We start from the raw sequence: 17,799 nt of genomic DNA, 5'->3' as shown, positions 1-17,799 counted from the left end.
AAGGAGACACTAAATTTTGAAAATTATCAAATCCTTTTGTGTAAAAGTCATATTCAATCTGTCAAAGGGGGGATGAGGAGGAGGAGGAAAAAGGAAGAGGAGGAGGATGAGGAGGTAGAAGAAGAGAAGGAGAAAGAGGAGGTAGAAGAGAATTAGGAGGAGGAAATGGAGGAGGAGGAAGTGATGGAGGAGGAGGAGGAGAAGATGAAGAAAAGAAGAAGAAGAACAACAACAACAACGACAACTACTACTACTACTACTACTACTATTACTACTACTACTACTACTACTTAAACATGGTCTTCTTTTTGCTCATGCATTTTTCCTTCAAATGAAAGTCTCTATTTACCAAATTCAAAGCAAAGCATCTTATCTTTAAAACTGAAAACTGGGGCCAGAGCAATAGGAAAGTGGGTAGGGAATCTGCCTTGCATGCAGCTGACCAGAGTTTGATACCTACCGTGGTGGTCCCCTGAGCACCACCAGGAGTAATTCCTGAGTGCACAGCCAGGAGTAACTCCTAAGCATTACTGGGTGTGACCCCGAACAAACAAATAAGCCATCCAAAATAAATAAAACTGAAATCTGTCCAAACATTGATAATAATCTCAGATTTCACAATGTTCTATCCCATGTTTTAAACTCTTGGTAATGACCCACAGTTGTCCTAATACTCATACCATATGACAAAAAGTTCTTGGTTTTTAGTTCCTAAAAGTAGAATCATTAGTACCAATGACTCTGGCTCTAACAGACATAAAAAATGGCCAGGACCTTTGTGACATACATTGAGGTCCCAATGGCATCATGGGAACGAACCTCTCATGGACAGTTTCTGTTTTATATTTTATATTATGGGATTATACAAACCCAACTAAAGCTTTGTGAACAGATGCAAACAAGTTCCACAAAGGGAACACAAACCATGTCATAGTCTTATTCCTAGTCCTCGATACTGGGAGGGAACAAGGACAGAAACTCAAACCCAGGCTTGAAGATGTTCTGATTCCCGGTGCTGAGTTCAGGGCTGCTCTCTAAGTCACCAGGCTCAGAGACCAGCACTGCCCCCCCAATTGCAGCAAAGGACAGTCACCAAAGCAACAAAGCAGCAATGAATGTGTCTCTGTGAATAATAAAGAGCCAGACTAAGAAATGACATTAGGAGTCACATTGATGTAGGTATTTCTACTGGCCTAGTGAGAGGACATGTTTAGAATCCAGAATGGATAGGACAATGGAAAATAAATAAAAGAGAAGTAGGGGAAAATCCAGGAAACGAGAGATGCACTGAACTTCATGTTTTGCAATCAGGAAATCCTTGTTTGAGATCCCCAGCACTGCACAGCTCCTCGCGAAAACCACTGGGAGCACAGAACCAGGAGTATTCCCCCAAAGCACTGCTAGGACTGGTTTCAAACTAAAAACACAACAACAAAAAAACCCTGGAAATTTTGTAGACAGAGTAAGTCCTTAGTTCAGATACAAAATTAAAAAAGGAGTGTCATATTGGAACACTGTATGCATGAAACCCTATCATTAACTGAAGTCACAGTGCCTAAAGTTTTTTTCAATTAATTAAAGTAAATGCTTTAAATACAGTACAAAAACCAAAAAAAGGATATTCTGATTTTTAGGCATCAATAAACACAAGGTTTCCACTGAAGTTAACTCAAAGGCAAGAACCCAATTCTTTCTCCTTTAAATTTTAATTTTATTTAAGACCAATGTATTTTAAGCTATTCTCAGAATGGAAGCAGGAACATTTATTAAATTCCCCTAGCAATTTGATGTTCCATGTCATTCACGATAGAACAATCAGAGCACCAATATGATTAGAACTAAATGTCTTAGAGGGGCTGGAGCAACAAAACAGCAGGCAGGGTACTTCTCCTGCACATCGCTGACCCAGGTTTAATTTTCCAGCATCCCATACGGCCCCCTGAGCACAGCCAGGAGTGATTCCCCAGCGCAAGGCCAGGAGTAAGCCCTGAGCACGGCTGGGTGTGGCCCAAAAAGGGAAAAAAAACAACAGGTATTATTTTTTAAATATATAACATTGTTCCATTTAATTACACACATCTCTTACCAAAAACTCTGGCCACAAATCCCAAGGAAAATTGAGAGGCAAACAATGTGAGGAACCAGGGAGCAGCATAAAGACTGGGGCTGATTTCATTGTTTTCAAGATGATTGTAGAGATCTCTGTGATAGTCATGCAGAAGTCTGGACAGCTGGTACATTTGAATCTAAAGTTCATTGGGAAAAGAAAAAGAAAGCATGTAAGATATGCTCATTTTCATCTTATTATGCTAATACACAACAATTTGCAAGTTTAGTCAAGAAAATAACATTATTTTATGATGATGATGTCAACGTGGATATAAAGTTCAAATTCACTTCATTGAGGTCACAAGGCAGGTTACCAAAAGTCCTAAAGAGCAAGTTTCTTGGTGGGTGTTTATAGAGATGGAAAAAGTGGTTTTTCTTGCATCAGAAGACACTGCATTAGCAAATTAATCGAAACTGTCTGGGCAAAGGAACCTTATTCTAATTTCAGAACAAATTCAGAAGAAACTTCTTTCTAGTAAACCTAAAATATTCTATTCAGAAACAAAATTTGTCTGTTTGCTGGGCCTGGTCTTTGTTGGACGAGAAAACAAAAAACTGTCCTCCCGTTGTTCATCGATTTGCTCGAGCGGGCCCAGTAACGTCTTCATTGTGAAACTTCTTGTTACTGTGTTTGTCATATTGAATACTCTTGGTAGCTTACGGGGCTCTCCTAGAGGGGTGGAAGAATCGAATCCGGCTCAGCCAGGCTGGCTGCGTGCAAGGCAAACACCCTACCACTGTGTTATTGCTCCCGACGAGGAAATTCAGTTTTAGACCTGCTAGATTTAAAGGGCTCTAGATCTGGGAGAGTTTGAGATGTGAATCATAGAGCCCAGCACCACCAGAGTTTCTAATTTGCTGGATCCCGGCAGCATAGCTTTTCTAAAGGAGATTAAGCAAAAAAAAAAAAAAAGTTCACTTTTTATGTTCTGGCACAAGAAGAAATTATTTCACTTGGCTACTGACTAGTATTTGTGAACAAGGATCAAAGACAGCGTGGGGATGGATGACGGGCACTGGTGGAGGGATGGGCACTTGATCATGGTATAACTGAAACCCAAGCACAAAATTTGTAAGCCTATAACTGTACCTCATGGTTTTTCACTAATAAAAAAAGAAAAAAAAAAAGACAGCAGATAGCAACTTCTAAACTCTTGTGTCTGTGATAATCAAAGTCAAGGAGTAAACAACAAATTTGTGAATTGTGTTTTCATTAAAATTTTTATTCCCACTGTGGGAGATTCAGTATTGAATCATTGATCAGTTATACCAGTTTGTTGTTTTGATGTGACATACATACAGTATTTCAATAAATCTAACAGAATCTTTTGTGTGTGTGCGTACTGGGGGCAGATGGGGGTGGCAAGTTAGTCAAAAAGTGCTAAGGAACTCTGGGCTCCCTTCTGGCAATTAATTCTCAGTCAACAGGGACAAAGATTCCATGCAAAGTCCTGGAGAGACCGTGCTGCCAGAATCTGTGGCACCAGGAACAGCCAGGCCACTCCAGCAATGCACAAGGGTCTCCAGGGCTTCACTTGAGAACCATGTGGTGTCAGGGATGGAACTGGAGTTCCATGCAAGGCAAGTGCCTTACCCTCTATACTCTCTCTCATCTCAGAATTTAATTTATTAAAAGGAATCATTAAGGGCTGGAGCGATGGCATAGCAGGTAGGGCGTTGGCCTTCCATGCGGCAAACCCGGGTTCGATTCCCAGCATCCCATATGGTCCCCCAAGCACTGCCAGGAGTGATTCTTGAGTGCAGAGCCAGGACTAACCCCTGAGCATAGCTGGGTGTGATCCAAAAAGCAAAAAAAAAAAAAAAAAAAAAAAAATCATTAATATCTAGCTCAGTCAGCTGTATAAATACATTTAAATAACCATTAGATTATAAATTCAACAACTGTTTTCAGAACACAATACAAATATCACATGACTTTTCAAGAAAAAAACTTCTAATATTAAATATAAACATGGTTAATTATTTTGGGGCTCTTATCTATATAACACTTAACTTTGGAAAATAATGCTCCACACAAACTATAAAAGGGAAACCTTTAAGAGCCCCACGGGAGGTCAGAGCTAGGAAATAAGAAATAGGACTGCAGTGAAACAGGAAACCTTTGGAAAAGAAACAAAACAAAAACAAAAAACAAGGTGTTTGCCTCATTGAGTCCTATAGAAAAAGACAAGTATTTCCCTCAGGTAATTCACAAATTCAAAAGGAAATAGTTGCTTCTCTTCTAATTTAAAGTAGTATTTTGGTAACACAGAAACCAAATAAGTCTCATTAGCAAAATCAAAAGAAAGCAGCTCATCAAAGGTATTTTGTATTCAGCAGGGATAGTAGTTCAGAAGTAACATGAAGATTCTCTAAAAAGTTTTTAAGAATTTTACTTTCTCCCAACATTTGAAACATTTCTTCCCTCAAGATATGTTTACCATCAATTTCTTTTTTGGAAAGGGAAAATAGAAATACAATTAGTCGATTTTCCTCCCAATGAAAGTGACAAAAGATCATTTGTTGAGAAGAAATCTTTCTTCATTTAATTTTATCTTATAGACAAAATGGCGGGCTGGAGTGATAGCACAGTGGGTAGGGTGTTTGCCTTGCACACAGCCCACCTGGATTCGATTTCTCCGCCCCCTCAGAGAGCCTGGCAAGCTACGGAGAGCATCCTGCCCTTACAGCAGAGCCTGGCAAGCTCCCGTGGAGTATTGGATATGCCAAAAACAGTAACAAGTCTCATAATGGAGATGTTACTAGTGCCCGCTCGAGCAAATCGGTGACCAACAGGAGGCCAGTGCTAAAGAGCTACAGACAAAAGATGTGCAAGTCAGAACCACTGTCTAGAAACCCATGGCAAAATAAGTGTATGAAAAATAAAGGACCTTTGGTCTATCTGACAGGGGTGAGGCGGTGGTGGAGGGAGAACAAAGTTTGAGAAGAACCACGGCATCTTCAAGCAAAATAGCTACGATTCTTTCTATCTGACAAGCTGAGGAAACATAAATAAAGATGTCCTGGTATCTTCTCTCAGGTAACACACAGACCTGAGGGAGAGAAACCAGGTCTCTTCCTGTAATCGCTTGCTTGTTCACTTCATGTACTGGATGGAACAATGATACTGTGCATACATATCAAACGCTTAGAAGTTTAGCAAAAACCAAGGGGAGAAAGACAAAGAGTGATCTCATTCACAGATGGCATATAAAGAAGCTAGGGACTGGACAATATAAAATGAAAACAAACCCTTAGACTCTAATAACAAGAATGAAGTCACCGAGAGTGACAAGTGTGGGAGGGAAATGACGTCTATGGACAGTGGTGGAAGTATCTGACACTTCACTGGCTGATATGATGTGGTAAACATCATACTCCAAAATTTGCGAAGATTTCCATTTTTATAGACCATTATTACTTCCCTTAAAAACATTTTGTAAAAGTCTGCACTGAAACAGTGAATTAAAACGCCCCTGTATTGGGGCTGGAGCGATAGCACAGCAGGTAGGGCGTTCACCTTGCACGCAGCAGGACCGGGTTCAATTTCCAGCATCCCATATGGTCCCCTAAGCACTGCCAGGAGTAATTCCTGAGTTCATGAGCCAGGAGCAACCCCTTTGCATCGCCAGGAGTGACCCACAAAGCAAAAAAAATAAAAAATAAAATAAAATAAAACATCGCTGCATTAATCCAAATTCCAAGATAAGGGGTCCAAACTTTCTTTAAGTTGAGGACTGCCATTAAGATTTCTGTTAAGCCTTTGGCTAGAACAAGGCTTACCTGGAGCGACATCATGTCAGGTCTGTACTGCTTGCGGAAGCCCAGGTCATACATGAGGAACTTGAGCATTTCGAAGGCTTGCTCCTCACTCATGTGCAGAAGCAGCACCCCCGCCACAAAGCTGATGCCCTGGCAGTAGCCCACTTCTTTGTCCAGCAAGGAGTACGCCTTTAAGAGGTTGAAGAGGGACAGCTGACCGGCTCCAAGCTGTGCCGAAAAGTAGGGGTGAGTCGGAAATGTCCTTCCTGCAGAGGAAATGAGAGCAGGGGTTCTGGAGATGCCCTGAGGTGTCCAACACCAGGGGGTAAAAAAGGCAATTCAGAGATTTTCTTCAGGGAAATTAAAATACCAAACCAGGGAGATTAAAAATACCAAACCAGGAAGACTTACTGCATGTACTCAAGGGACTTCAAGACCCCTTTCCAGTAAATCCTACATTCTACCTACTCAGACATCACCTCAACTCTACACATGTGATGACAGAACACAACCAGCACCACTTTCTGGGGGAAAAAAAAATTCATGAACAAAAGTGCATCCAGAAGAGATCTAGAAGAATAAAACATGAAAGGTATTCTGCCTAAAAATTAAGGCAAATTCTGAAACAAGCTTCTAACTGAAGTCAGAATTCTCTAAGAGGTATTATAGTATTTCAAAGGAAATCTTAGAGATGGTATCATGAGTAAGGTGCTTGCCTTGTAACATTGCAGATCCCTGGTTCAATTCCCAGAACTGCAAATGCTCCTCTGAGCACAGAACCCGGAGTGATCCCTGAGCACAGAGCCAGGAGTCAATCCTAAGAATAGTCAAGTTTGGTCCCAAAACAAAGCAAAGCAAGTCAAAAAAGAAAGGAAAAAGAAAAGTAAAAAATTTCTTAGTAGTTTATAGGCAGATTTATTTCTGTTCTTTTTTATAATATGACACATAATGTGTTGGGTAACATTGCTTTGTCCTTCCACAAGAAGCTTAGGTTTATCTGGTTACACCCATCAATCTGGTTACACCCATCACAGTGCTCCTGAAGCACTTGGACTTCCATTGTGTTTATCTGTAAACAGTCTTCCCTATGCTCTCCTTCCCACCCAGTTAATCAGCTTTCCCCTTAATCAGACTTTGTTAATTTGTAAGATCAGTTTCCCAGAAATCTATGATTTTATATATATGAGTGAAATATTGCCTTTCTCCTCTCCTTATGCCTTATCAACAGTTTACTTTAAAGTAATATCCTTTTTGTATAGATACAGGAAGACCGTTAACATTATGCTTTGTAACTTAGGATTTGATTGGCCTTGAATATTATTCACTCCTGGGCATCTGCTTTCTCGACTTAAGCCTCAATTGCCCTTAGTTCCTAACACCCCAAAGCAGGGTCCCGACGAGGGACTGAATGGACCCAGGGCAAGCGGTGAGCTACCCTGGCAGCGAAATGGGCCAGGCCAAAGTGCCATGATTCTTAACTATAAGAGTTTGATCATAGACAAATGCTGTCATGATCCAAAGGTAACGACAAGACTAGGATCCTGCTAGGGGTGGGAAAGACTATCTGGCCTGAGCACCGTAGTCTGAGATCGCGATGGCCCTAGGAGAGCAATTCTATAAGTTTAAGATATTTCTTACTGTATCCATACAAAATGATTTATATTATATTCTTATATGCTTGTCGGACAAGGAGAGGAGAGGCATACCCATGGGATTATGCTCTAGGATGGGTCCTTCTGCTGAGGAAGGATCTGACCTAGGAGTGGTCTTCCCTGAGGCTAAGATTTCTACCCCTATTGATTTCTACCCCTATTGATTGTGACCACACCTATGTGTAATTGTTTCCCCAATTCCTCTTGGAGAGAGATATAATGAGACTGTAGATTGGGCATGGGGGGGGGGGGGGCAGAGAGACAGAAGGAGAAGGGGGCAGAGACAGATGAAGAGAGAATCAGAATAAACTATGACTAATACCTACCAGCCTGGCCCTTGTTCCTTCCTCCACCTGACCATCGCCATCGACCTCTCCGGGGTGGGAGAAGGGTGAGACTACCGAACGCGGGTGGCGGGAGAGATAGAGCCACCGCCGCTGTGTGAGTGCCGTGCCCCCTATTTGTGTGAGTTTACACAATAATGGACTTTTGGGGGGATTGTTCTGATATATATATATATATATATATATATATATATATATATATATATATTTGCTCGAGCAGGCCCAGTAACGTCTCCATTGGAGACTTTGTTGTTACTGTGTCTGGCATATCGAATACTCTCGGTAGCTTGCCGGGCTCTCCGAGAGGGGCAGAGGAATTGAACTCGGGTCGGCCATGTTGGCTGCGTGCAAGGCAGACGCCCTACCCGCTATGCTATATATATATATATATAAAATCAGTCAGGAAATTTTGTTAAATGTTCTTTTTCTCCATTTTATAAACTACCTCAAAATCATGTTCAGCAAGGCTTCTTGTGCTTTTTTCTATTTGCAATCCCTCTAAGAATAAAAAATTCTTATGCAACCCCAAGTATTAAGGATATAAAATAACTATGCAAAATTAAGCACTTACTGATAACAAATCATAAAAAAATTATAACATTTTAAGCTTTTTCTCAATCCTCCCATTAGTTACTATTTAGGAAGCTAAATGCCCAAGAACAGATGACTGGTTAAAGAAACTTTGGTACATCTACACAATGGAGTACTATGTAGCTCTTAGAAAAGATGAAGTCATGAAATTTACATACAAAAAGTGGTACAACATGGAAAAAGTATCATGCTAAGCGAAATGAGTCAGAAAGAGAGGGATAGACATAGAAGGATTGCATTCATCTAGGGGATATAAAGTAACAAAATATGAGATTAATACCCAAGAAGAGCTGAGATCAGCACCAGGAGGATTACTCCATAGCTTAGAGGCCAACCGGGCATTCTAGGGGAAAGGGCAGCTCAGATAGAGGAGGGAGCACCAAATAAAGGGTGTTTGGAGGATCCTCCCAGAAGGGGAGATGCCTGGCGAAAGTAGACTATGGACTGAACATGTTTGCCACTCAATGCCTCTTTTGCAGACCACAACACCCAAAAGGAGAGAGACAACACAAGGGATTGCCCTGCCACAGAGGCAGGGGGGGATGGGGGGGATGGGGGTGGGAGGGATATTATCCATAGTGGTTGAAAATGGGCACTGGTGGAGGGATGGGTATTTGATCATTGTATAATCGAAACCCAAGCACAAAAAATTGTAAATCTACAACTGTACCTCATGGTGTTTCACTAATAAAAAAAAAAGGAAAAAAAAATTAAAAAAATAAATTAAAAAAAAAAGAACACTCAAGTGTATCCTAAAAGACTCAGTATGTCCTTAAAGGAGAAGCAAAAAAAAAAAAAAGGCAACTCTGGTCTCATATTCATTTGTGAAGTTCATCTGCAGGTTTAAAAATCCCCAGAGACACAGTTAGTACTGCTTAAGCACTTAATCACTTAACTTCCCGTTAATCGTCGATTTGCTCCAGCGGGCACCAGTAACGTCTCCATTTGTCCCTGTCACGTGCCAGTGTAGCCCAATGGCATCTGTTCGCTCCAGGAACATGAAGGGCCTCAAACGGATCGTTCATGATCTTGACGAAGAAGTCTGACCATCTGGTAGGTGGGCGGCCACACGGTCTTTTGACATCCCGTGGAATCCAGTCGGTAACAGCTCTAGTCCAGCGGTCGTCTTTAAATCTCATTACGTGACCAGCCCATCTGATTTTCGACACCTTGGCAAATGAGACAGCGTCCCTGATTCTTGATCATCAACGGATGTCAGAACTCCAGATTTTTTCTCTCATTTGAGTGAAACGTGATATTCCAAGCATAGCTCTTTCTATTCTTCTTTGGGAGACCTGAATAGCGTTCTCATCTTGTTTGCATAGGGCCCAGGTCTCTGAGGCATATGTTAATGCAGGAAGAACAGTGGAATCAAAGAGCTGTGTCCGGAGCCGGAGGTTCTTCGTCCTCTTAGCTATTTCCTCGACGTTCTTGAAGGCGTTCCAAGCCGCTCTCTTCCTCCTGTGCAGCTCGGGTGCCAGGTCATTTGTCATATTGACCTCTCGACCTAGGTACACATAGCTGTTGCATTCAGAGATGGTCATTCCATTGAGAGCGAATGGGGCGTCAGGAACGAGGCTGTTTCTCATAAACATTGTCTTCGTAAGATTCAGCTGTAGTCCTACCTTTCCACACTCACGGTCAAAGTCGGCCAGCATTTGTGCCGCTTGGCTGATGTTTGGTGTTATTAAAACAATGTCATCAGCAAAGCGGAGGTGGTGTAGTTGCCGACCATCTATCTTCACTCCCATTCCTTCCCATTCCAGTCGTCGCATGATGTTCTCGAGGGTGGCACTGAAGAGTTTCGGTGAAATGGTATCACCCTGCCGCACCCCTCTCTTGACATCAACGATCACTTCTTTGTAGAATGGTGAGATCCTGGTAGTGAATCTGCAATACAGCTCACGGAGGATCTTGATGTATTGGGCTTGAATGCCCTGATTGGCTAGGGCTTCAATGACCGCTTCCGTCTCAACAGAATCAAAGGCCTTCTTTAAATCAATGAACGTTAAACAGAGCGGCATCTTGAACTCCCGAAAAACCTCAATGAGCTTGGTTATCGTGTGGATATGGTCGATGGTGCTGAATCCTTTGCGGGACCTGGCTTGCTCGCATGGTTGTCCTTCATCTAGTGTTCTGCCAATCCTATTTAGAATGACTCGAGTGAACAACTTTTAGATGACAGACAATAGGCAGATCGGGCGATAGTTGCCAATGTCATGGATGTCTCCCTTCTTGAACAGTAGTATGGTCCTGCTGGTTTTCCATTGGGACGGAACCTTGCAGTCAGACAGGTAGCGAGTGAAGAGCGGAGCCAGTGTATTGATGAGTACTGATGGCAGGTTCTTCAGGTGTTCAGGTCTGACCTTGTCTGGGCCGGGTGCTGTTTGTTTCTTTACCAACAAAATGGTGTGTCGGATTTCGGAAGGGAGAACGTTGGGAACGACATATCCAGCCTGTGGAATTTGGTATGTCAGCAAGTGGACATGGCTATCGAAGAGATTTGAGTAGAAGTCATGGATAATCTTCTCCATTGCCGTTCTGGAGGATGTGATGGATCCATCAGGACGTCGGAGGGCAATCATCTTGGTCTTGTAGTTGGCGAAGGACAGGCGGGCGTTACGAATACTTTTCCCGGCTTCTGCCGCATCTACCAGTACTTCTGCTCTTCTCTCTTTGAGGTCTTCCTTGATCGCATGTCTGCACTGCTTTGCGAGCTCGGACGTTAGCTTGCGGTTGCCTGAGGCATACGCCAAACCACGCTGGCGAATTAGCTCAAGAGTTTTCGAAGATAGGCGATTTTTTTGTGGCTATCTCTCTCTTGGCGTTCCTCGCACATTCATGGAGGTGCTGAACCAGTTGATCGTATTCCTCGTCAATGTTGTCAACAATGGCATCTTCCCATGTTGCCGCAATAGTACCAAAGAGTTCCCAGTTGGTGGTCATTCTGGGAGTTCTCTTTTTGAACTTTGCAGCCCTTTCTCCCCGCTTTGTGAAGTAGAATTTTGAACGAAGGAGACGGTGGTCTGATCCCGTTCGAAATTTTGGGACAACAGCGACATCAGTCAGGCAAAACCGTTGATTGAATATTATGTGGTCTATTTCGTTGTGGAATCGTCCACCGGGAGACTCCCATGTCCATCGTTTAGATTCTGCCTTCTAGAACTGTGAGTTACCATGAATGGTCTTGGTCGACATGATGAACTCAGACAGTCTCTCACCCTGTTCGTTCCATTCTAGGCCATGGGTCCCGATGTGAAGTTCTTCAGCTGATCTTCTAGGTCCTATCTTGGCATTAAAATCACCCACAATGATCTTGTAGAAGGTGTGGTCTTCTTTATAGAACTTCTCTAGCTCCATGTAGAACTTCTCGATTTCTCTTTCATCATAATGAGATGTTGGTGTGTAGACAATGAAGATAGAAACTGCAGGCAGTGAGCCACATCTATTCAAATGTAAACGTCCGATTCGGGTTGTTAGGCATTCGAATGAATCAATGCTCTTAGCCAAGTTTGTGTTGACAAGGACACCGACGCCTCCAACACCTCTTTTATCGCATGTTCCGAGGAACAATTCTTCTCCAGTGTCGAAAACGGCATGGTGAGATTCATGCCTTCTTGTCTCGGTCAGACCAATGATGTCATACTTGATCATTCGCGCTTGTACCATCAGGTCCTCGATGGATGCATCTGATGCTAGCGTACGTGCATTGAAAGTACAGACGATCATTTTTGTCTTCCTTCATTGTGGCAGCTTAGGTCGGCCTTGAGATTTTGTCGGCCTCTCCTTTCTCATCCTTCTCAGTGCTGCCTTGTCGGTGAAGCCTTCAGGGTCAGGTGAATGAGACCAGTTGTAGTTACTGGTTTTGGCATATCGAATACACAACGGATAGCTTGCCAGGCTCTTCCGTGCGGGTGGAATACTCTCGGTAGCTTGCCAGTCTTTCCGAGAGGGATAGAGGCTTTTGGGGCGACCTCTAATCACCCTTGTAGGTGTTACCACATTAGTACTGCATCACAGAAAAACTGGTTCTACTGAAACAAAACCCATCCTTACCACCACAGCTGTATGGGTATGGGACTTTCCTGTGCCACAAAAATGAATGCACTATCAACTATCATGTCAGTCAGAATTTGCAGGAATATCAGATCTGCAATGTTTCCTACCATATATGCTCAAAAGTAATTTTCCCTTTCACCCCAGAACTGGTAAGATTTGTTCTGCAGAGGAAGTTAGAGAAAGATTTGAGAAAATAATAAGAACATACGAAGGAAATACAGATTACTGTTCATAGAGTCAAACACAGATTACTGTTCCTAAAGCAATTTTAAAATGATTGATTTTGTGCCTCGGTGTGCATTTGCTATAAACCCACCGTGTACCTAAAACATTAATTCTAGTTCCATATTTTTTCTCACCAGCCTTTCCATGGTCAGAAAGAAACCTTTCCCTTTTCATAAGGCCTTAGCAACTTCAGTTCATTAGGGCATACAGATAAACTCTTGAGGCAACAAACCAATTACTAGTCTTAGCATCTATTTCTAGCCATAAAACACAGATCTACGGAAATCTGTGTTTATTACCAAAGTCAATGCACCCATTTTAGAGAGAAGACTAAGGGGGATGAAGTGATACTACAGTGGGTAGGGGGTTTGCCTTGCAGGTGCCGACCCAGGTTAGATCCCCAGCATCCCATACGGTCCCTCAAGCACAGCCAGGAGTAATTCCTGAGTGCAGAGCCAGGAGTAATCCCTGAGCATCTCTGGGTGTGACCCAAAAAGCAAAAATAAATTAACTTTAAAAAAACAAACTTGAGACTGGAGAGATAGCACAGCAGGTAACTCGTTTGCCTTGCACGCGGCCGACCCGGGTTCGATTCCCAGCATCCCATATGGTCCCCTGAGCACCGCCAGGAGTAACCCCTGTGCATCGTCGGGTGTGACCCAAAAAGAAAAAAAAAAACTTTAAAAAAAAAAGAGAGAAGACTGAAACTCTAAACAGCAAAGTAATTTGCCTCAAATCTCAGTAAAAAGAACTAAAGTTTTTCATTTCTTTGTAAAATTATTTTAAATTAATCCTATTATGTTCCAAAAAAAATCACTCACTAAACTGGATATTTACCCAATAAAGCTATCATCTGAAACCTAGGTTTCAGCGAATGATTTTCACATGCTTGAATATAGCTGCATCTATAAAATAATCCCATGTTTTCCAAAATGGGTTCTAATAACAGGTATGGCCATCTTCAATATATCAACTTTTAGGGATATCGATGAAATAGTCAAATGGAAATGTCTAATCCTTAATTTACTCTTCCAATAAATTTTAAATAAAGCATGTTAGAGACTATGTATTTTTTGGTTTGGAAGTTCCTTCTGACTCTGAGCTTGGGGGAACACATAAAGCGAGGGATGGACCAGGGTCAGCCATCTACAAGGCAAGTGTAATGGTACCCTATACTATCTTTCTGGCTCTCTTTCACTTTTTATTTTTATAGGCGTCATACTCAGGGGGTCAGTGACACTCCTGGCAGAGCTCAGCCTAAACCTCACACCCAGCATCTAGACCAACAGTGCTGGCAGTCAACCAGCCTCACTCCCAGTGGTACTCAGAGAGTGACCAAGGCTACCTGGACAGCGTTGGGATGAGGACAGATGTGTGGTGCCACCCAGGACTGAAGTTGGACCTTTTACATGCTAGGAACATACTCTACCAGTTGGGCCACTTATATTGCTTTTAAAGGTGATAAAAAGATTATTTTTCAACAATATGTCCTTGTATACCATGTCTGTGAAAAATTAAATGTGGAATGAGAGTGATAGTACAGTGGGTAGAGCATTTGCCTTGTACACAACCAACCCTGGATTTGATCCTTGGCATCCATATAGTCTCCTGAGCATCACCAGGAGTAATTCCTGCATGCAAAACCAGGGGTTGGAGCGATAGCACAGAGGTAGGGCATTTGCCTTGTGCGCTCGATTCCTCTGCCCCTCTCAGAGGGCCTGGCAAACTACCAAGAGTATCTCGTCCACATGGCAGTGCCTGGCAAGCTACCCATGACGTATTCGATATGCCAAACACAGTAACAACAGAGTCTCCAATGGAGACGTTACTGGGCCTGCTTGTGCAAATCGATGAACAACGGGAGGACAGCACTACAGTGCTATAGTGCAAAACCAGGAGTAAGCCCTGAGCACTGCTGGGTGTGGCCCCCAAACAAACAAACAAAAAGAAAGGAAAAAAGAAAAATAAGAAAAAAGTCAAATTCTACAGCACCAACGTTAGGCTTTGTTTGAAATTTTGATACCCGTTTCTCATCTAGCCAGCCTATTTCACAACCAGTATGACTTAGGATAAGAATTATTTATCTCCGAAGGGTAGTTAAGATAGAGGAGGATCCATTATGACAATACTAGTTGGAAATGATCGTTCTGGACAAGAACTGAGTATTCAAAGCAGGAATATACATGATAACCTTTTAGCATCGATATCACAAACCAGAATGCCTAAAATGAGAGAGAGAGAGAGAGAGAGAGAGAGAGAGAGAGAGAGAGAGAGAGAGACCTGCCTGACATAGAGGCAGGCTGGAGTAGGGGGGTGGTTTGAAGGGGTGGGAGGAAAACTGGGGACACTGGTGCTGGATGGGTGTTAGAACATTGTATGACTGAAACGCAATCATGAACAATTTTGTAATGCTCCATCTCAGGGTTATTCCATAAAAAAATTAAAAATAAAAGAATAAAAAAATAAAATTATTTATCTCCAATAATAGTAAGCTGTTCCTAAAACAGGAACCTAGAGCAATGACCTTTATAATGATTCCTAAACAAGAGGACTCGCTTTACAAAGGGTAACTCTGGGGATGAAAGTTCCATTTGAAGCTGAGGCATCTGCACTCTCTTCAAGCAGAGATACTTGCCGTCCAGAAAAGGACCAAATTAGCAGCTCTGCAGAGAGCAACCGGCCTTGTTATCAACATCACAACCAGAAAGCTACCCAAAAACTCGGCAAAGGGGTTGACTGACTACTTTCACAAGGAGTAACTAATAAACATACCTAAGTCCACGAGAATAGCATGTTGCTGGGCTGTGAGCTGCTTTAAAAGTTCTTTATAGGACGTCTCCGGAGGTTGCTGTTTCGTGGGTAATCTGTGCCTCAGACGATACTGTAATGCTAGGAACTGCCATATTTCTCCTCGGCGACTTTTGGGAACTCCTATAATCAAAGAGGTCAATAAGTAAGGTCTGGGAAAGGTGTTTGATCATTGTATGACTGAGACATAAACCTGAAAGCTTAGTAACTTTTCCCACAGTGATTCAATAAATAAATATAAAAATAAAAAAATAAAAAAAATTAAGGTGGAGTTCATGCCCAATTTAATCAGCTAATCAGTGGCTGAAAAAATAGTAGTACTCCTACAAAAAATAAAAAATAAGTAAGGTCTAGACTGCTTGTTAGGCTAGAGTTGCTAAGAAATAGTTAATTAACTATGGTATGCTTGAAAGGAGACAGCAATAACATCTACTGTCCAGAACCCTAAAAGGTAAAGGCCCTCCCGTTGATCGTCGATTTGCTCGAGCGGGCCCAGTAACGTCTCCATTGGAGACTTTGTTGTTACTGTGTCTGGCATATCGAATACTCTCGGTAGCTTGCCGGGCTCTCCGAGAGGGGCGGAGGAATCGAACTCGGGTCAGCCATGTTGGCCGCGTGTAAGGCGAACGCCCTACCCGCTGTGCTATCGCTCCAGCCAGAACCCTAGGATGACACATTGAATCCTGACGCTACTAATGTCCTAAAAAGAAACCCCTCCAATAAATCAATGATGACAATGGCACTAACCTTAGTCAATATGATGGAGCACCTAAGAGGACATTTATGGTGGGTGCCTCCCTACTGAGCAATGAACACAAACTGCTCAGAAAAATAACCCAGTAAGAGAGTTGGCTGCTATTATCTCCACTTTACAGCTGGGGAAGTTGAGGCTGAAAGAGTGTAAGTAACTTGTCCAAGTCTGTTAGCTACAAAATGGCAATTTAGAGTTAGAACTTTGGGAGATTGATTTCAGAAACTACTAGAAGCCTGAAATGTACTAGTGCTGATTTTTACCTTTTACTTGGTTTGTGGCTAGTAACAAATGCTGATCAATATTTATGATCAGCAAGTATAAGAGTATTTTGTAAAAGAGTATTCTGGAACCAAACACTGTAAAATAGTATTCCTGAAAGAAAATGAAAGACTTAAATACTATAAAAGGCATCGCTATTAAACACCACTCAGCTTTGAGGAAAAAAAAAACAACAACATAGTTTATATAATGAAACACTACCTCTGTTGGGCATGAAAATCAAAGGATCATGAGCATTTTAAAGTTAGCCACAACTACTTCTTTTTCTTTCTTTCTTGTTTGTTTATTTGTTTTTTGGGTCACACCCAGCAATGACCAGGGGTTACTTCTGGCTCTGCACTCAGGAATTACTCCTGGCAGTGCTGGGGGGCCATATGGGATGCCAGGGGATTAAATCTTCATTGGCAGTATGCAAGGCAAACGCCCTACCCACTGCATTATCGCTCCGGCCCCTAAAACTACTTTTTTGTACGTGAACGTATATGACATCAGCAGTGGAGAGCAAGAACTCAGAGCACAGAATTTCATTCACTCTTTTCAGTACAGTCAAACTGGATCAGGAATAGCTTCATGAGCTCCAGCAAGCTAAAGGACGGTTTAATGGTATTCCGTCATTTTGGAATATGACTCAGTTTGCCTGAACTGAAAGTACTGACCCAACACTGTAATTCACTGTGGCTCACTGACATACATTGTAATCACATCACAATTCCAAACCACCTTTTTATTAAATTCATTGCCTCTGATTCCCTGCCAAATGCTAGCTCATGGGTATTTTCCCCTTTGCTTTAAAGATTCCCAAGGATTGCCCCTTGATTGTCTAAAGCATTTCTATTTCTCCTTTCTAAACAAACTTCGACTCAACAACTCCCAAGTGTCTCTAGGAGCAATTGATCCCTTTTCACATACTCAAATGGTGACTCTGTCATACTGGGTCATAGGTAGCTGCATACTATATTTGCTTTGTTCCCCCAGAGATGACAAATCCTTAAGAAGAGCAACCAAGGCGGGGCCAGAGTGATAGTACAGTGAGTAGGGCGTTTGCCTTGCACAAGGCCGACCTGGGTTCAATTGCCGGCATCCCATATGGTCTCTCAAGCACCACCAGGAGTAATTCCTGAATGCAGGGCCAGGAGTAATCCCTGAGCATTACTGGGTGTGACCCGAAAATTAAAAAAAAAAAAAAAAAAAGAAGAAGAAGAGCAACCACGGAGTC

General features: G+C 42.3%; 2 protein-coding genes across 3 annotated transcripts in view; both read right to left on the bottom strand.

Moving 5' to 3' along the window:
* Positions 1–17,799, bottom strand: part of TBC1D4 (TBC1 domain family member 4) — a 96,751-nt gene that overhangs the window by 11,608 nt on the left and 67,344 nt on the right. For both annotated transcript variants that reach the window (XM_056109836.1, XM_056109837.1), the window contains 3 exons: positions 15,515–15,673; positions 5,893–6,137; positions 2,087–2,246 (listed from right to left, as the gene is read on the bottom strand). In XM_056109836.1, coding sequence (XP_055965811.1) covers positions 2,087–2,246; positions 5,893–6,137; positions 15,515–15,673 — 564 coding nt within the window. The remainder of the gene's footprint in view (positions 1–2,086; positions 2,247–5,892; positions 6,138–15,514; positions 15,674–17,799) is intronic.
* On the bottom strand, positions 11,618–12,187 carry LOC130019219 (craniofacial development protein 2-like). The gene has a single exon (XM_056109838.1). It carries the CDS (start codon positions 12,185–12,187, stop codon positions 11,618–11,620), a length of 570 nt encoding a protein of 189 aa, XP_055965813.1.

Source organism: Sorex fumeus, unplaced genomic scaffold, assembly GCF_029834395.1.
Source record: "Sorex fumeus unplaced genomic scaffold, SorFum_2.1 ptg000008l, whole genome shotgun sequence".
Lineage (NCBI taxonomy): Eukaryota > Metazoa > Chordata > Mammalia > Eulipotyphla > Soricidae > Sorex > Sorex fumeus.
The sequence above is the reverse complement of the archived record's forward strand: the minus strand, read 5'-3'. Positions and strand labels throughout refer to the sequence as shown.

Bases quoted from the DNA above. Each gene is read 5' to 3' on its own strand.
- LOC130019219 (XM_056109838.1), bottom strand. From the start codon at position 12,187: ATGATCGTCTGTACTTTCAATGCACGTACGCTAGCATCAGATGCATCC.